The 16,433-nt window shown below is 45.6% G+C and overlaps 1 protein-coding gene across 3 annotated transcripts in view; it reads left to right on the forward strand.

Moving 5' to 3' along the window:
• Window positions 1-16,433, forward strand: part of LOC143974793 (chymotrypsin-like elastase family member 2A) — a 65,331-nt gene that overhangs the window by 23,821 nt on the left and 25,077 nt on the right. For all 3 annotated transcript variants that reach the window (XM_077476530.1, XM_077476531.1, XM_077476532.1), the window contains exon 7: window positions 1,532-1,570. In XM_077476530.1, coding sequence (XP_077332656.1) covers window positions 1,532-1,570 — 39 coding nt within the window. The remainder of the gene's footprint in view (window positions 1-1,531; window positions 1,571-16,433) is intronic.

Below are 16,433 nucleotides of genomic sequence, written 5' to 3' on the forward strand. Positions count from 1 at the left end.
GCTGACCTTTTCAGTCCCCACAGTGTCTGTATAGCTGTTGGAAGTTGTTTTCACATGTATTTAGGGCCAGTTCACACCACATGTAGTCCAGTGCATTTTTTTTCTGCACCAAAAACGCATGTAAAGTAGGTTATATGGTTTTCAGTGACATAGTTCCCACCAGTGCTTGCAGCTCCAGTGCATTCCAGTTCCAGAATAAAAAGTAGAACATGCTGCATTTTTTCCTGCGTTGGACTGTACTAGAATGCTATAAAATGCATCATAAATGCACTGGAATGCACATGTCCTTATTTAAGGTTAAAAAAAAAGAGGGGGGGGGGGAATGCACTGGACTGCATCAACAACGCAAAAAAACGCACTGGAACACATCAAAAACTCACCATAGAAAAAAGCGTTTCTATGGTATGACATGGCCCTTAATAAAATTAACATTTTTGAAGTGTAGAGTTCCAGATCATCTATTCTACATGGCTATAGTGGAGCTAACTGAGCCTGCACCTGAATGTGAGGGGTGTGGATGTAAATGGTGGCACATTTACCTTGGAGCAGCATTAAACTGTTTACCAGCAGAAAAGAGTTGCAAATACAAGAGTTTTTTTTCTTTTTGTCTATGTCCCCGATTGAGAGATTTTCTACAATTCTGGTAGAGATTCTGGTAGAAGTTCTTAACCTATGCTGTGTCCAAAAAGATAACAAAAATAAAAGTTAGGCCGCGTACACACGGGCGGACTGTTCGCTCAACTTTGTCCGCTGAACAGTGTTTCGGCGGACAGTCCGCTCATGTGTAGGCTTGTTCGTCAAACTAAGTTCCGCGCATGCTCAGAAAGGATTTACACGCCGAAGTTTGCATTGCAGTGTATAGGACGTCGTTTTCTAGTCCCGTCGTACGTGCCGTTCACGTCATCGCGCACGGTTTCAGCGGACTGTTCGTTCGTCGTGTGTGGCCAAGTCCGTCCATGCTAATTTTGAGCGGACTGTCCGCTGAAACTGTTTGACGAACAAAGTTGAGCGAACAGTCCCCGCGTGTGTACGCGGCCTTAGTCTTTAAACCTCAAGCGCAGTTAAAAAAATGAAGCACAAGGTGCATTACTTATCATCAGTATGCTGTTTTCCCTTTGCTGTTGTCTCCTGGTTTTGGTGAAATATTCCTCTTCCGATCCCTCTCCCCTGCTGCTGTAATTTTCTGGTGCAGCGGGAGTTAATAGAATTGAGGGAGCTGTAACAGGCACTAATCAAAAAATGCCCAACTATGCCCACCCTTTCGACCCACCTCATCCATTCATAGAAGAGGGTACTACAGGACGGGCGTTTCACTGAAAGGTCTGCCTCTCAATTTAAAGTTGTGTTTTATATATAGAAGCTAGTATAGCTTCTATGTATGGAGGAGCTGGGTGGAAAGTGATTTATTTGATTTATTGCAAAATCCAAAAAGTATAATTTTATACTTTTTTTTTAACTAAAAAGGCTTTAATGGGTGATGGTTACACATTTCCTAATAAAGTAGTAATCATTAATTGTTTTTTTCTTTTAGAAATGACATATGATGCGGCACAGAACCTTCTTCACAGTAGTAAGTACAATCTTTTTTTACGTTTTAGGTAACACTTGTACAGCAAATGTTCAGCTCTAGCTCTAGTAAACAAATCTGATGACATGCAAAGCCACCTTTGGGTTATCCTTGGGTTCTGGCTCCTTGGATCCTACTAGGCATGGGCTGCACATGGGACCTTTACTTCCGTCAAAGTCACAATAAAGCCCTGCCATTCCCAGTCTCATGTCCGGTGGTGGGACAAGGCCATTTGGTGGCCAGGGTGAAGATGGCAAACTGCGCCCCACTCCCTCCCATTTTTAAGAAAGAAACAATGTCATTTCAAAACAAGAATACACTTAAAACAATACAAATTCAATTACCGTAGGTTTAATGCGATTGAAATAGAGTTCACTCACACATCACCCCGCACAGTATTGTCTCCTTCACATATCACCCCGCACAGAATTGCCCCCTTCACATATCACCCCGCACAGAATTGCCCCCTTCACGTATCACCCCATACACAGTATTTCACCCTTTACATGACCCCACCCCCACACAGTATTGTCCCTTAAAATATCACCCCACACAGTATTGCCCCCTTCACATATCACCCCACAAAGCATTGCCCCTTTACATATCAGACCAAACAATATTGCCCCTTCACATAGCACCCTACACACAGTTTTGTCCCTTTTATATATCACCCCACACAGAATTTCCCCCTTTATATATCACCCCACACAGTATTTGCCCCTTTACATATCACCCCACACACAGGATTGCCCCTTTACATATCACTACACGCAGTATTGCCCCTTTACATATCACTACACACACAGTATTGCCCCTTTACATATCACCCCACACAGTATTTATTGCCCCTTTACCTATCACCCCACACAGTATTTATTGCCTCATTACATATCACCCCACACAGTATTTGCCCCTTTACAAATCACCCCACAAAGCATTGCCCCTTTACATATCAGACCAAACAATATTGCCCCTTCACATAGCACCCTACACACAGTTTTGTCCCTTTTATATATCACCCCACACAGAATTTCCCCCTTTATATATCACCCCACACAGTATTTGCCCCTTTACATATCACCCCACACACAGGATTGCCCCTTTACATATCACTACACGCAGTATTGCCCCTTTACATATCACTACACACACAGTATTGCCCCTTTACATATCACCCCACACAGTATTTATTGCCCCTTTACCTATCACCACACACAGTATTTATTGCCTCATTACATATCACCCCACACAGTATTTGCCCCTTTACAAATCACCCCACACGCAGTATTGCCCCTTTACATATCACCCCACACGCAGTATTGCCCCTTTACATATCACCCCACATGCAGTATTGCCCCTTTACATATCCCCCCACACAGTATTGCCCCCTTTACCACGACCCCTCCACACAGCCCTGCCCCCATTCCCCCACTTCCCATCCTTCACAGTTCCATATATTTTCCTCCTCCTCCCTTCCACCTTTCACAGAGCGGAGAGCAGGAGATGGGAGTCGCGGAACAATCCTAAACTGAAGGTACAGCATCACTGGGCGGGGCATGGGAGCTGCCGGGCTGACTTTTCATATTAGCAAACTGGTGATTGGCTGCTAGGACCGCCTCCTAGCAGCCAATCACCTCCAGATTAATGTGACAGGCAGCTACCACTCTCCACGCAGTGCTGGTCCTGTCCCCAGTGCAGAATTGTCCCGCCTCCCTCCGTCCACTCCTCTCTACTCTGCTGATAGCGGAGGCAACTGGGGACAAAAGTGATGATTAAATAGCGCGGGGGGGGGGGGGCCAGAAAGAGCAGCAGCTTGGGCCGTACATGGAAAACAGGGCCCGCCATTTAGTGACTCTTATGCCTGCTAACAACCCGCCCCCTCTCACACTCCACCCAGGGCACTCGCCCTCTCGCCCACCCCTTGTACCTGCTCTGCTCATGTCCTTCACATTTGGGCAAAGAACAGGTTCATGGTATGGTAACACCCAAGTATAGGTCCACTTCATATCTCTGTCTTATTATTAGTGTTACTCATACATCATAAGACTGGCTAAATTGTAAGTGGATGTTAACAATGCTTTGCATCTTGTACTGACCACATGCCTAAGCAAGGGGTCTTGTGTAGCCCTGAAACGTAATTCACTGCTGTGATATGGACTCTTTCTGCATTTTTTGGTGCTATTTTGAGCCTCTAAGATGTGCTGTATGTATGCTTTGACTTGTATTGACAGCTGGTAGTTGCTAGAGTACCCACTTACTCCAAGCCATTTACATAAGAAAACAGCAACACATGTGTTCATTAAGTGGGAAACCTTTCAGGATTGCCTTGGAGTGAACAAAAGCTAGACTAATAGGTATGAGCAATTCTGCCTGAGTTCATTGTAACCTGCGTGAGGCTGTACAAACTAAACTTTGCATTGAACCCCTCAAAGTCTAGGCAAGCTATTGTCAAAAAGGGGTATGGGGACCTAGGCACTGGCATAGGGGAAAAATAACAAAGCAATTCATTTTTTTATGCAAAATCAAGGACCACATAAGAAAAACACCAATTTAAATTACCCCTTTTGAAATGCCTTTAAGCTCTATGTGGTTTTAGCATCATATATTTTGGATGTGTAGTTTATTTTTTTTACTTTTAGATTATTGCTTGGCAGCAGCACCCCTGTCTGCTTTATTTCAACCTGAATAAAAAATGTCTGAGTTGAATGGTGGCAGTCATAACAGATTTAAAAGCTATAGGTAAGTTTACTCTTAAAAAAAATAAAGCTACCGGCGGGACAATACATGAGCACTAGAATAGGCAGCATATAGAAAGAGACTAGAAAGGGTTTATCTTGCAACAAAAATTAGACTGTGAGCAATAACTATTATACAGTGGCTGGGCAGTGCAGCTACAAAGACAGCAAAACATTGGAGGTGTGAACCACACTTCATCTAAGCTCTTTAAATGTCAGTTGTTTTTCCTAAGAATTGACTTATCCACACGATGCCTCAAAGAAATGTAGTCTAACAGCATTTTTGCACTGAGCAAATACAAAAATAAAACTCAATGCTCAGTGATTTAGATGAAACTTCCAGATAACTAAGCAGCTAGCACAACAAGATTCACTCTAATAAATACAAAAATGTGCTGCATTCCAAGAATAAAACTAAATCTAAATATTTTTTTTTTTTTTTTTTACCATCAGCGAATCACCTAAAATCTGTGAAAAGTCATATGACAAATCCAAAACATGCAGAATACATAGAAAAAAAAACCTCCATCAAAACAAAATGTGTGTGTTAAAATATATAAAGTATATACGGTACAATTAAACTTCAAAGACGTTGGGACGTTGCATAAAAACTACATAAAACCAGAATGCAATGATTTGCAAATCTCATAATTATTATTATTACTATCATTATACAGTTTTTTTTTTAGCACCATCAGTTTGCACATTGCTTTACAATTTAAAGGGAGACAGTACAGTTGCAATACAATTAAATACAAATGGGTTAAGAGGGCCCTGCTCATAAGAGCTTACAATCTATGATTGAAGTGATGAAAGTGATGGAAGTGATAAAAGGTCAGTTAGTTGGACATGTGATATATTAGGCTTCCTTGAAGAGATGAGTTTTCAGGGATTGCCTAAAGGCAGCTAGAGTAGGAGATAGCCATACAGGTTACATAGTAGGCAAGGTTGAAAAAACACAAGTCCATCAAGTCCACCCTAAAAGTTGAGGTAGAGAGTTCCAAAGAATGGGAGAGGCTCTAGAGAAATCCAGGACACAAGCATGGAAGGAGAAGACAAGGGAGCTTGAGAGCAGGAGGTCTTCAGAGGAGTGAAGAGGACGGTCTGGGTGATATTTGGAAACAAGATTGGTGATGTAGCTTGGGGCAGAGTTCTAAATGGCATTGTATGTTGTTGTTAGTATTTTTAATTCAATTTGCTGGGCATTCGAAAGCCAGTGGAGGGATTGGCAGAGAGGGGTGGTAGACACTGAGCGGTTGGTAAGGTAGATGAATATGGAAGCAGCATTCATGATCGGCTGAAGAGGGGAATAGCCTATGGAGAAGGGAGTTGCATTAGTCAAGGCGAGAGATAACAAAATAATGAATGTGTAGCTTGGTGCTTTCATTAGTTAAAAAGTGGCATATTTTAGAGATGGTGAAGTCTACAAGTTTTGACAGCGATTGTATTCATAAACATGTATTCTATTCGCAATAGAAAATAGAAAACATTAAATGTTTAAACTGAGAAAATGTACCATTTTAAGAATAAAAAATAAGGTAATTTTAAAATTGATGGCAGCAATATGTCTCGAAAAGTTGGGATAGGGCCAAGTTTACCACGGTGTACAATCCCTTTTACTTTTTTTGTATAATCAGTATTTTATTTTGTAAAAGAGAACAAATAACAAGACATGTCCAACAGTCTTTTGAAAAATAAAATCTCTGACCTTGCAGGGTCTTGCAAACATAACTGGTACAAGTAAACTGGTTGAACAGAAATACATATATAACAACAGAAGTGATAGTAGCGGGTTTCGTGTAAGATAACCCATTTTTTTATGGGTAGTAGGATAGGTTGAGAGCCAAAGGGGGGCAATGTCAAGGATAGCTGTGGAGATGTGAAATGTAAGTAGAGTATTTGGCCTGTTATGGGACAGCCCAATCCCCCATAATGAACCGGGGGGGGATGTCCACAAAAATGCATTAGGTATACGGTCCCGTGGCCCGTGTCCAGGGCAGAGGGGGGACCAATAGCCTCCCCTCTCCTTTTGACAACACTCTGTAATGTCTGTGGACTATTTGCAGGGTCACTAGGTGACAATTAAGAAAAGAAAGCCTGTTTTGGGGTTTAGATGCACTTTAATGAGACAAAGCAAAGGACAAATCCAATCTGATTTGTTACTACAGCCCACTGTACATTGCACATAATTATATAAGCATTTCTTTTTACCAGGGCCTGATTCCTGTTTATCCAAACTAAACCATGAACTAGGGTGGCAGGGCTGCTAAGGGTGGTATGTAGCCTTAAAGTTTCTATTAGTAAGGGTCTTCTCAAACTATTGCACCGCAGTAAAGTGTATTGGTGCAATGTGGTACCACTCATTCTAGATGGCACCTCCTAAAAGCATTAACATGCTGTGCCCTGTGCTGCCAAACCTTTGTTGCATTTTGGTGCATTAGGCAGCCCTTTAAAGTGAACATCAACATCTTGCCCTACCCTTCCAAAGTTCTTAGTGTACTGATGCACAATTGGTTAGCTATCTCTTTCAGCCTTTCTGCCCCCAGTAGTGTGCCTTGTGTGGCTATAATATTTGACCTTTTTTGTGTGAAATAAGGCCAATCAGTGGATAAAAATAACAGAGTGACACAAGACAATTGTCCAAAGAGGGGAAAGTGGAAAGTTGGACTAGCTTGCAGATGTATTATTAACACTATGATATGTTTATAACACTAGTTGTACGTAACCTAAATCTAAGACGGTTTTATACAAACTGTCACGTACCTGGTTGGAGGCCGAAATGCCGAGAGGGCTCCCCTTGCGGCTGAGTGCAGTACACCCCTGAAGTTGGGTACAGAGGGTGTAGTGCCCAGAGAAGCACAGGTTGCCAGATGGATTCCGGAAATAAGAGCTGGTGGGCACCAGAAGGACACCAGGTAATGCAGGAAGCACAGCAGAGTTAAAGTCTATGAGAATCCTCGGTAATACTTGGCAAGGTGTGCGTAAGGAGCAGTAGTGGAAGCCAGGCCAGGGGTCAAACACAGTAGATCCAGCAGGAGGATGAGGCAGGTTGCAGAAACGGGGACGAATGAAAGGTCTGGTATCAGGAAGCAGGCAGGAACAGATAACTGTAGCGAAGTCCGTGATACTAGCCGGGATCAGGTATAGGAGAAGACAGCAAGTCGGTAAAGCAAGCCAGGGGGTCAAAACCAGAAGAGCAGATCAGACAGGTCAGGAACAAGCCGGGTCACAACAGGAATCCAAATAGAACTTTCACAGAGGTTCAGGAACACAGGAAGACTGACAAACCAGCAACTGCAGACACCAGCAGACTTCCTTATATAGGCCCATGTGACCTGCTGGTAGAGATACTGGGTCCTAAAGTCCTTCTCCTGCCAGAGATTCTGGGTCCTAGAGCCCTTCTCCTGCTGATGGCTCCCTGACAACTGACACTATAGCCCGTTCTCCTACGGCCATTTCCCTGACAGTGCCCCCCCCCCCAAGGGGCAGCCTCCGGATGCCCCAACGGGCCAATGCTTCGGGATGTCTTCTATGAAAGTCTCGCACAAGTCTAGGAGCATGCACATTGTTTTCAGGCTCCCAGGAATTGTCTTCGGGAGGGTACCCCTTCCATTTGATTAGGTACTGAACCTGCCTACCCCTCCTCCGGCAATCCATAATGGCTTCGACCTCAAATTCTGTTTCCCCTTCTACCAAGACTGGAGGTGGAGGTGGCTCTTCTCTTCCAGGGAAGGGACTGGGTACAGCTGGTTTAAGCAGGGATATGTGGAACACTGGATGGATCTTGTAAGTATTGGGTAGTGCCAGCTCAAAAGCCACCGGGTTTATCTCTCTTTTGATTTCAAAGGGACCGATGAATTTGGGTCCGAGCTTCCGGGAGGGACATGAGAGCTTGAGGTTTACTGAAGAAAGCCATACCTTGTCCCCAATCTTAAAGACAGGATTCCTTCTTCTTCTTTTATCATGGAACTTTTTATAGTCCTCTTGGGCTTTTCGCATGGCCTCCTGTAGCAACTTATAGTTGGATTGAATGAACCTTAATCGATCCTGGACAGCGGGAGCAGAAGTTTCAGGTATAGTATTTGGAAGGAAGGAGGGATGGAATCCATAGTTTGCCCAGAAAGGGGACTGATTGATTGCTGCATGCAAAGAATTATTGTATGCAAACTCAGCACAGGGAAGAAGGGAGATCCAGTCATCCTGCGAGCAAGTACAGAAACACCGAAGGTACTGTTCTAAGGTCTGGTTAGTCCTCTCTGTTTGACCATTGCTCTGAGGGTGGTAAGCTGAGGAAAGACACACTTCTATTGATAGAGATTTGCAGAGATCCCTCCAGAACCTGGAGGTGAACTGTACCCCTCTATCGGAGACAATACTATCGGGTAATCCATGTAATCTGACAATCTCTTTAATGAACATGTTTGCTGTGTCTGAGGCGGAGGGTGTGCCACTCATCGGAAGGAAGTGTGCCATTTTGGAAAGGCGGTCTACCACCACCATGATGGTGGTGCATCCCCCAGAGGGGGGCAGGTCTACTATAAAGTCCATGGATATTTCTTTCCAAGGTTGTTCAGGAATGGGTAATGGCCTCAAAAGTCCCCATGGCTTGGCATTGCAACCCTTGCTGCGCTGGCATATGGTGCAAGAGTTCACATACTTTCTGCAGTCTTGTCTTAGGCTGGCCCACCAAAATGAGCGTTGAACAAGTTCAGTGGTTCTTCGTATCCCAAAATGCCCAGCAAGTTTATGGTCATGTGACATCTTTAGAACCTGGAGTCTGACTGGCTGGGGAACAAAAACTTTATCCTGGTGCCACAAAAATCCATCTTCATTTCTCAGTGAGGACACTTCTGATCCAGAGCACTGGGTTGAGGCTTGCTTGATTAAGGTCTTTAAGTCAGGTTGGATAAGCAAAAAATTCTGGGTAGATAGGATCGTACTTGGCTCTGTCATTTCAGGGGTGTCCGGGAACATTCGGGAGAGTGCATCTGCCTTCCCATTCTTGGAACCTGGCCTATATGTAATATGGAAATTGAACCTGGAGAAGAACAGAGCCCAGCGGGCTTGCCGAGGTCTTAAACGCTTGGCTGTCCTGAGGTACTCCAGGTTCTTATGGTCTGTAAAAATCATAATGGGATGAGCGACGCCCTCCAATAAGTACCTCCATTCTTCTAGGGCAGATTTAATGGCCAGAAGTTCTCTATCTCCCACGTCATAATTTCTCTCTGGTGGACTCATCTTTCGAGAGAAAAAGGCTACGGGGTGAAGAAGAGCCTTAGGTCCCTGCCGTTGGGACAGGATTGCCCCTGTAGCTACTTCAGAGGCGTCCACTTCCAATACGTAAGGCAGGGTCGGATCTGGGTGCCGTAGGATTGGGGCGGAAGTGAACAGATTCTTTAATTTGTCAAAGGCTGTCTGGGCTTCTGGAGACCACTGGAACCGGACCTTCTGGTGGGTCAGCTGAGTGATGGGTGCTATGGTGGTGGAGAAATCCTTCACAAACCTCCTGTAGAAGTTAGAGAACCCCACGAAGCGCTGAACACCTTTCTTGTCTGAAGGAGCTGGCCAGTCTAGTATTGCTTTCACTTTCTTTGGGTCCATTGAAATTCCTTCTGTGGTGATAATGAGACCCAGGAATTGAATAGATGTTTTTTCAAAATCACATTTGTCTGCCTTAACATATAGTCCATGTTTTCTCAAGGTTGAGAGCACCTTTTTTACGTGGATTCGATGAAGCTCCAAAGAGGCAGAAAAAATTAGGATATCATCGAGGTATACGATTACAAAGTAATCCAGGAATTCCCGAAAAATGTCGTTCACTAGATGCTGGAACGTGGCTGGGGCGTTGCATAACCCGAACGGCATCACAAGATATTCAAAGTGGCCGAACCGTGTCCGAAATGCTGTTTTCCACTCATCACCCTGGCGTATGCGGACAAGGTTATAAGCACCCCTCAAATCCAATTTAGTGAAAATCCGGGCGGTTCGGAACCTTTGAAAGAGTTCAGGAATGAGAGGGAGTGGGTATCTGTTCTTTACAGTGATTTTATTGATTTCTCTGTAATCTACACACGGCCGCAATGTACCATCCTTCTTCTCCACAAAGAATATACCTGCCCCAGCAGGAGAAGAAGAGGGTCGGATAAACCCCTTTTCTAGGTTCTCGTGAATATATACTCGTAGAGTCTCCAGCTCGTTTTCAGATAGGGGAAAGATTCGTCCAAATGGGATCTCGGCCCCCGGGAGGAGTTCAATTGGACAGTCATAAGGCTGGTGAGGTGGGAGGACATCGGCCTTTTTCTTGTCGAAAATGTCTATAAACTCATGATAAGCTGGAGGAACATACTGGAGATTACTGAGAGCAGGTTGCACCGCCAGACAGCTAACAGGCTTACTTGAGCTGGGAGTAAAGCAATGCTGCAGGCAATATCCTGAAGAAAGAGAAATTTCCTTCTTGGTCCAATTGATCTGTGGGTTATGTGCCTGCAGCCATGGAATTCCCAAGATGATGGGAAACATGGGGGAACATAGGACATCAAATCGGACAAATTCTTGATGGCCGGTATCTGTGGTAGTGAAGATGGGCATGGTTTCCTGGGTGACAACTCCAGAACTGGGCAGGGAACCATCAGCCAACAGAACCTCAAGTCTTTGCTTTTTTTTATAGAGAGGCACACCAAGTTTCTTAGCCAGAGATAAGGCCATAAAACAGCTACATGCCACAGAATCAATGATTGCTTGTAGCCTAATCTCCCTTTCTGCCACTTGTAAGGAGATGGGAAGAACAAGGTAAGAATGGCAGGATCCAGAGACTTGGAGATATGTGGAAGTTGGTGGGTAGACCTTACTGGGTCTTATGGGGCAGCTGCGCAAAAAATGTCTGGCCCCTCCGCAGTACAGGCAGAGATTGGCCTGCTGGCGGTGTTGTCTCTCCTCAAGAGTAAGGGAGGAACGGGCCAGGCCAACTTGCTTTGGTTCCCTTTCAGAAGTTGCAGGGCCAACAGCTGTGGGTGCTACAGCAGGAGAAAACTTGGGTAGCATCTGTGTAGGCTGAAAGGATTGAGCACGTTCAGACCGCCGCTCCCGCAGGCGCCTGTCAAGCTGAATGGCTAGGCGAATAAGTCCATCAAGAGAGTCAGGAATAGCAACTCGAGCCAGTTCATCCTTAATGATCTCAGACAGTCCTTGGCGGTACTGGAACCTGAGTGCTGCCTCATTCCAGTTAGTGTCAGTGGACCATCTGCAGAAATCCACGGTATAATCTTCCACTGGACGTTTTCCTTGCCGTAGAGCAACTAAGGCAGATTCAGCGGAGGCCGCACGCTGGGGGTCATCGTACAACAGAGTCATGGCCTCAAAGAAAGTGTCCATAGTATTCAAAGCAGAATTTTTTTGTTCCAGCAGGTTATGAGCCCAGGCTTGGGGTCCCTCAGATAATAAAGAAATGACAAATCCTACTTTCACAAACTCCGAAGCAAAAGTTCTAGGTTGGAGGGCCAGGTACAGTACGCAGGCATTCTTGAAGGCCCTGAACTTTTTCCGGTCACCGGAGAATCGTTCGGGTGTAGGTATCCGTGGTTCAGGAGGAGGCAAGGAAACTGGAACCGTATTAGAGGAGGAAGAACTAGAGTCCACCAAGGCTGGAGCAACAGGCAAATGCTGCAGCCGATCCTTCAACTGGAAGTAGCCGTCCTGGAGCTTCTGTACAGCTTGTGTAAGGGTGGTGACTTGCTGACACATCATTTTGAGCGGGGAAGCACCTCCGTCGGCCTCGGTCATGGCTGGTTTGTACTGTCACGTACCTGGTTGGAGGCCGAAATGCCGAGAGGGCTCCCCTTGCGGCTGAGTGCAGTACACCCCTGAAGTTGGGTACAGAGGGTGTAGTGCCCAGAGAAGCACAGGTTGCCAGATGGATTCCGGAAATAAGAGCTGGTGGGCACCAGAAGGACACCAGGTAATGCAGGAAGCACAGCAGAGTTAAAGTCTATGAGAATCCTCGGTAATACTTGGCAAGGTGTGCGTAAGGAGCAGTAGTGGAAGCCAGGCCAGGGGTCAAACACAGTAGATCCAGCAGGAGGATGAGGCAGGTTGCAGAAACGGGGACGAATCAAAAGTCTGGTATCAGGAAGCAGGCAGGAACAGATAACTGTAGCGAAGTCCGTGATACTAGCCGGGATCAGGTATGGGAGAAGACAGCAAGTCGGTAAAGCAAGCCAGGGGGTCAAAACCAGAAGAGCAGATCAGACAGGTCAGGAACAAGCCGGGTCACAACAGGAATCCAAATAGAACTTTCACAGAGGTTCAGGAACACAGGAAGACTGACAAACCAGCAACTGCAGACACCAGCAGACTTCCTTATATAGGCCCATGTGACCTGCTGGTAGAGATACTGGGTCCTAAAGTCCTTTTCCTGCCAGAGATTCTGGGTCCTAGAGCCCTTCTCCTGCTGATGGCTCCCTGACAACTGACACTATAGCCCGTTCTCCTACGGCCATTTCCCTGACACAAACGTTTTATTTAGTATCAACCAGGGGCGGACTGACAACTTATGGGGCCCCCGGGCAATAAGAGATTATGGGGCCCCCAGGCTTACAGATGGCCGCCACGTGGCAGCCATTTTTTTTTTTTTTTAGAGGAGGGGCACCAAGCTCGGCGACATGCAGGGTGGCAGGAGACCTAGAGCTGGTGACCCAGTAAAGGCACCACGAGCCTCTCATGGGCAGTGCCACCTTAACATCATGGTCCCCTGGGCAAAATACTGCACTGGGACCCCTACCAGGGAGATGATGATCTGTGGCATGCATAGTGAACCATGGCGAACAATGGGCATGGTCAATGGGAGAGTCTTAACCACTTCAGCCCCGGAAGTATTTACCCCCTCCCTGACCAGAGCACTTTTTGCAATTCGGCACTGTGTCGCTTTAGCTGACAATTGCGCAGTCGTGCGAGGTATTTCCCCTAACAAAAGTGATGTCCTTTAGTTCCCACAAATAGAGCTTTCTTTTGTGGGATTTTTAGTTTTTGCGCTATAAACGAAAAAAGGCAGACACTTTTTTTTAAAAAGCAATATTTTTTACTTTATACTATAAAAAAAAAGTAAGATAGATAGAGAGATGGATAGATATAAACACATTTTTTTCCAGAGTTTAGGCCAATATGTATTCTTCTACATATTTTTGTTAAAAAATAAAAATCACGATAAACGTATATTGATTGGTTTGCGCAAAAGTTATAGCGTCTACAAAATAGGGGATAGATTTATGGTATTTTTATTATAATTTTTTTTCTTTTACTAGTAATGGCGGTGGGACTGCGACATTATGGCAGACAGATTGGACACTTTTGACATGCCCTACGGCAGAGCCCCCAGAGTGCCACCTTCCATGAATATCCCCCCCCCCACACACACACACACACACACACACACACACACACACACACACACACACACACACACACACACACACACACACACACACACACACACACCTTGGTGCTTGGTGAGGTAGGCAGCTGGTGGGCAAGGCCTTTAAAAAAAAAATAAAGCCACATGTTGCAGGCTCTGAACTGCACATGTGCTGTCATAGAGTCAGCGGAATAGTGAACTGCAGTGGTTGGCCTCAGATCGGGCAGTGGGGCATATGAATAAAAGCTGTGCACCATGTTATCACTGCACAGGTGTGCACCCAGACCTGCCTTGCTGCCTGATCCGAGGTTGAGCTCAACAGTGCACCAATCAGATGGCTCCGAATGGCAACAAGGGCATTTTTCACGGGCACAGGATTGTTGGATCAAATTCTGTTGAGCGGCAGTGAGCACACATGGATCATACAGTATACACACACGCATGCACAGTGCACACAGATGCACAGTATATACACAAACACATGCATGCACAGTATACCTACACGCATGCACAGTAACACACAGACACAGTATACTTACAGACACACACACACACTAGTGCACAGTATACACACACACGCACACAGTATAGACACAGACACATGCCTGCACAGTATATACACACACAAGTGCACAGTATATATATATATACACACACACACTATATATATATATATATATATATATATATACATATATATATATATATATATATATACACACACACAGTATATATAGATACACACACACACTATAGACACAGACACATGCCTGCACAGTATATATACACACAGTATATACACACACTATAAAAAGTCTGATGGAACACACTGCTGCCTCCATCTCCTGGCATGCTGGGACTTGTAGTACCCCAGCAGCTCACAGACACAGGAATGCATGTGAGGGGACTGTGCCTGTGTACTGGTAAGCAGGTAATGAGTAGGGAGGTGTAGCACAGATGGGGGGGGGGGAGACATTCAGCACATCCTCCAGAAGCAGTTCACTTCTCCTCAGACAAACGATCTAACTGCTTCAGAGACAGGAAGAGCTCTGCTTGAGCAAACACAGCCTCCCCCCTCCCCCTTGCTGACAATGGTAAACCACTCATAATCAGTTGCTTACCTTCTATCAGGCTGCAGGCTGTGCCCTCCCCCTCATTCTTCTTCTCTCCTCCAGCTGTCGGCATCTCCTGCTCATATCTCGAATAAGCCGCGCTGAAGAATGGGGCGGGTACACTGTTTTCCCATTGGCTGAGGAGGCAGTGGAGAGGCGGGGCAACTACAATCTCGGGATTTTTACATTAAAAGTATGTCGGTAAGGGACATTTCAGGGACAGAAGTAAAAAAAACATAGATTTTTTACATACTGTCCCTGGTTTTTATTATGGCTGACAACCCTGATGGGGCCCCCTAGTGGCCGGGCCCTCGGTCCGTGACCGAGTGACCGAATGGTCAGTCCGCCCCTAGTATCAACAAACATACACATTTTATCTGGAACCACTGCTAAAGTCAGCACTGTGTCAGCACTGTGTCAGTACTGCGTTGTAAGGATGTCATACTTAATGCCATTTTGATAAGCAGGGCTTGGATGTTTCTTTTGAGCATGGTTTCGAGCTACAAAATATCACTAAGCTGATTAAAAAATAATCTTTTCCTTTATTTATGTTCTTTTACATTTATTATTTGAGGTATAGGGAGGAATGTACTGAGGCCTTGAACAAGGGGGGCAGGAGGGGTGACTGCCCCGGGTGCTGGTATCATGTGAGGTGGAGAGGGCTCCACATGGAGAGTTCCTGCTGCTACAAGCTGACAGGAGTAGTGACAGCAGCATTAATACTCCTGTCAGCTCAATGCGGCAAATCACAGGCCAAATTTGGAGGACAGAAGACAGCTGGGAGGAGGGGCTTTTTCACTTCCAGCTCCTCCTCCTGTATCTGAACTGTCAGATTATGACTGTGAAGAGTAGAGTCCCAATCTGACTGCGGGTGTCCCAGAGTCGCTCTCCCATTACCTTGCAGCAGCCAAGCAGCTCTCTCCACTGGGAGAAAGTGTTAAAAGTCCATCGGCCTTAGGCTTTCCCCACCCCGGTATGCCAAGATGAGGAAGAGCCTGGGGGGAAGGACATAACACTGCTGCGCTGTATCTGAGATATTTTTAAGGGAGAGGTGGACTTGTATTGTGTATATGGTAGGGGTGCAAAGTAAGAAACTGGAGATGAGAGTGTGGTACGCGGGGAGAAGGATAGGAGGATTAGTGTTAAATGGGAGGTTTGGGGGTGAATATGTGTTAGTGGGGGGGTTGAAGGGGGGGATTTGCACAAGGGAGGTGATGGGGCGCTAGGAAGGGTAATTTGGGGGGGATTTGTGCTGGGAGGGTTAATTTGGGGGGATTTGTGTTGGAAGGGGAGATTGGAAGGGACGAGGAGGATTTGTGCTAGTATGGAAACAATGTTTTGAAGGGGTATTTGTGTTGGGAAGGGGGATTTGGGGGGGTCTGTACTATAAAGGGAAATTTGTGGAGGGGATTTGTGTTGCAGGAAGGATTTATGCTCATGGGAAAATTGAAGGAAGGGCTTTGTGCTAGGAAGGGCAATTTTTTTTGGGGGGGGGGGAGTGTGTTAGGCGGGAGATTTGGTGGGGGGGGGGTTTGCTAGTAGAGGTGATTGGGGGATTTGTGCTGAGGGGATTTGTGGGGAATTTACACCAAGAAGGAGGATTTGTGCTTATT

Source organism: Lithobates pipiens, unplaced genomic scaffold (genome assembly GCF_037356315.1).
Source record: "Lithobates pipiens isolate NorthernLeopardFrog02 unplaced genomic scaffold, aLitPip1_a1.2 Scaffold_13, whole genome shotgun sequence".
NCBI classification, from domain to species: Eukaryota; Metazoa; Chordata; class Amphibia; order Anura; family Ranidae; genus Lithobates; species Lithobates pipiens.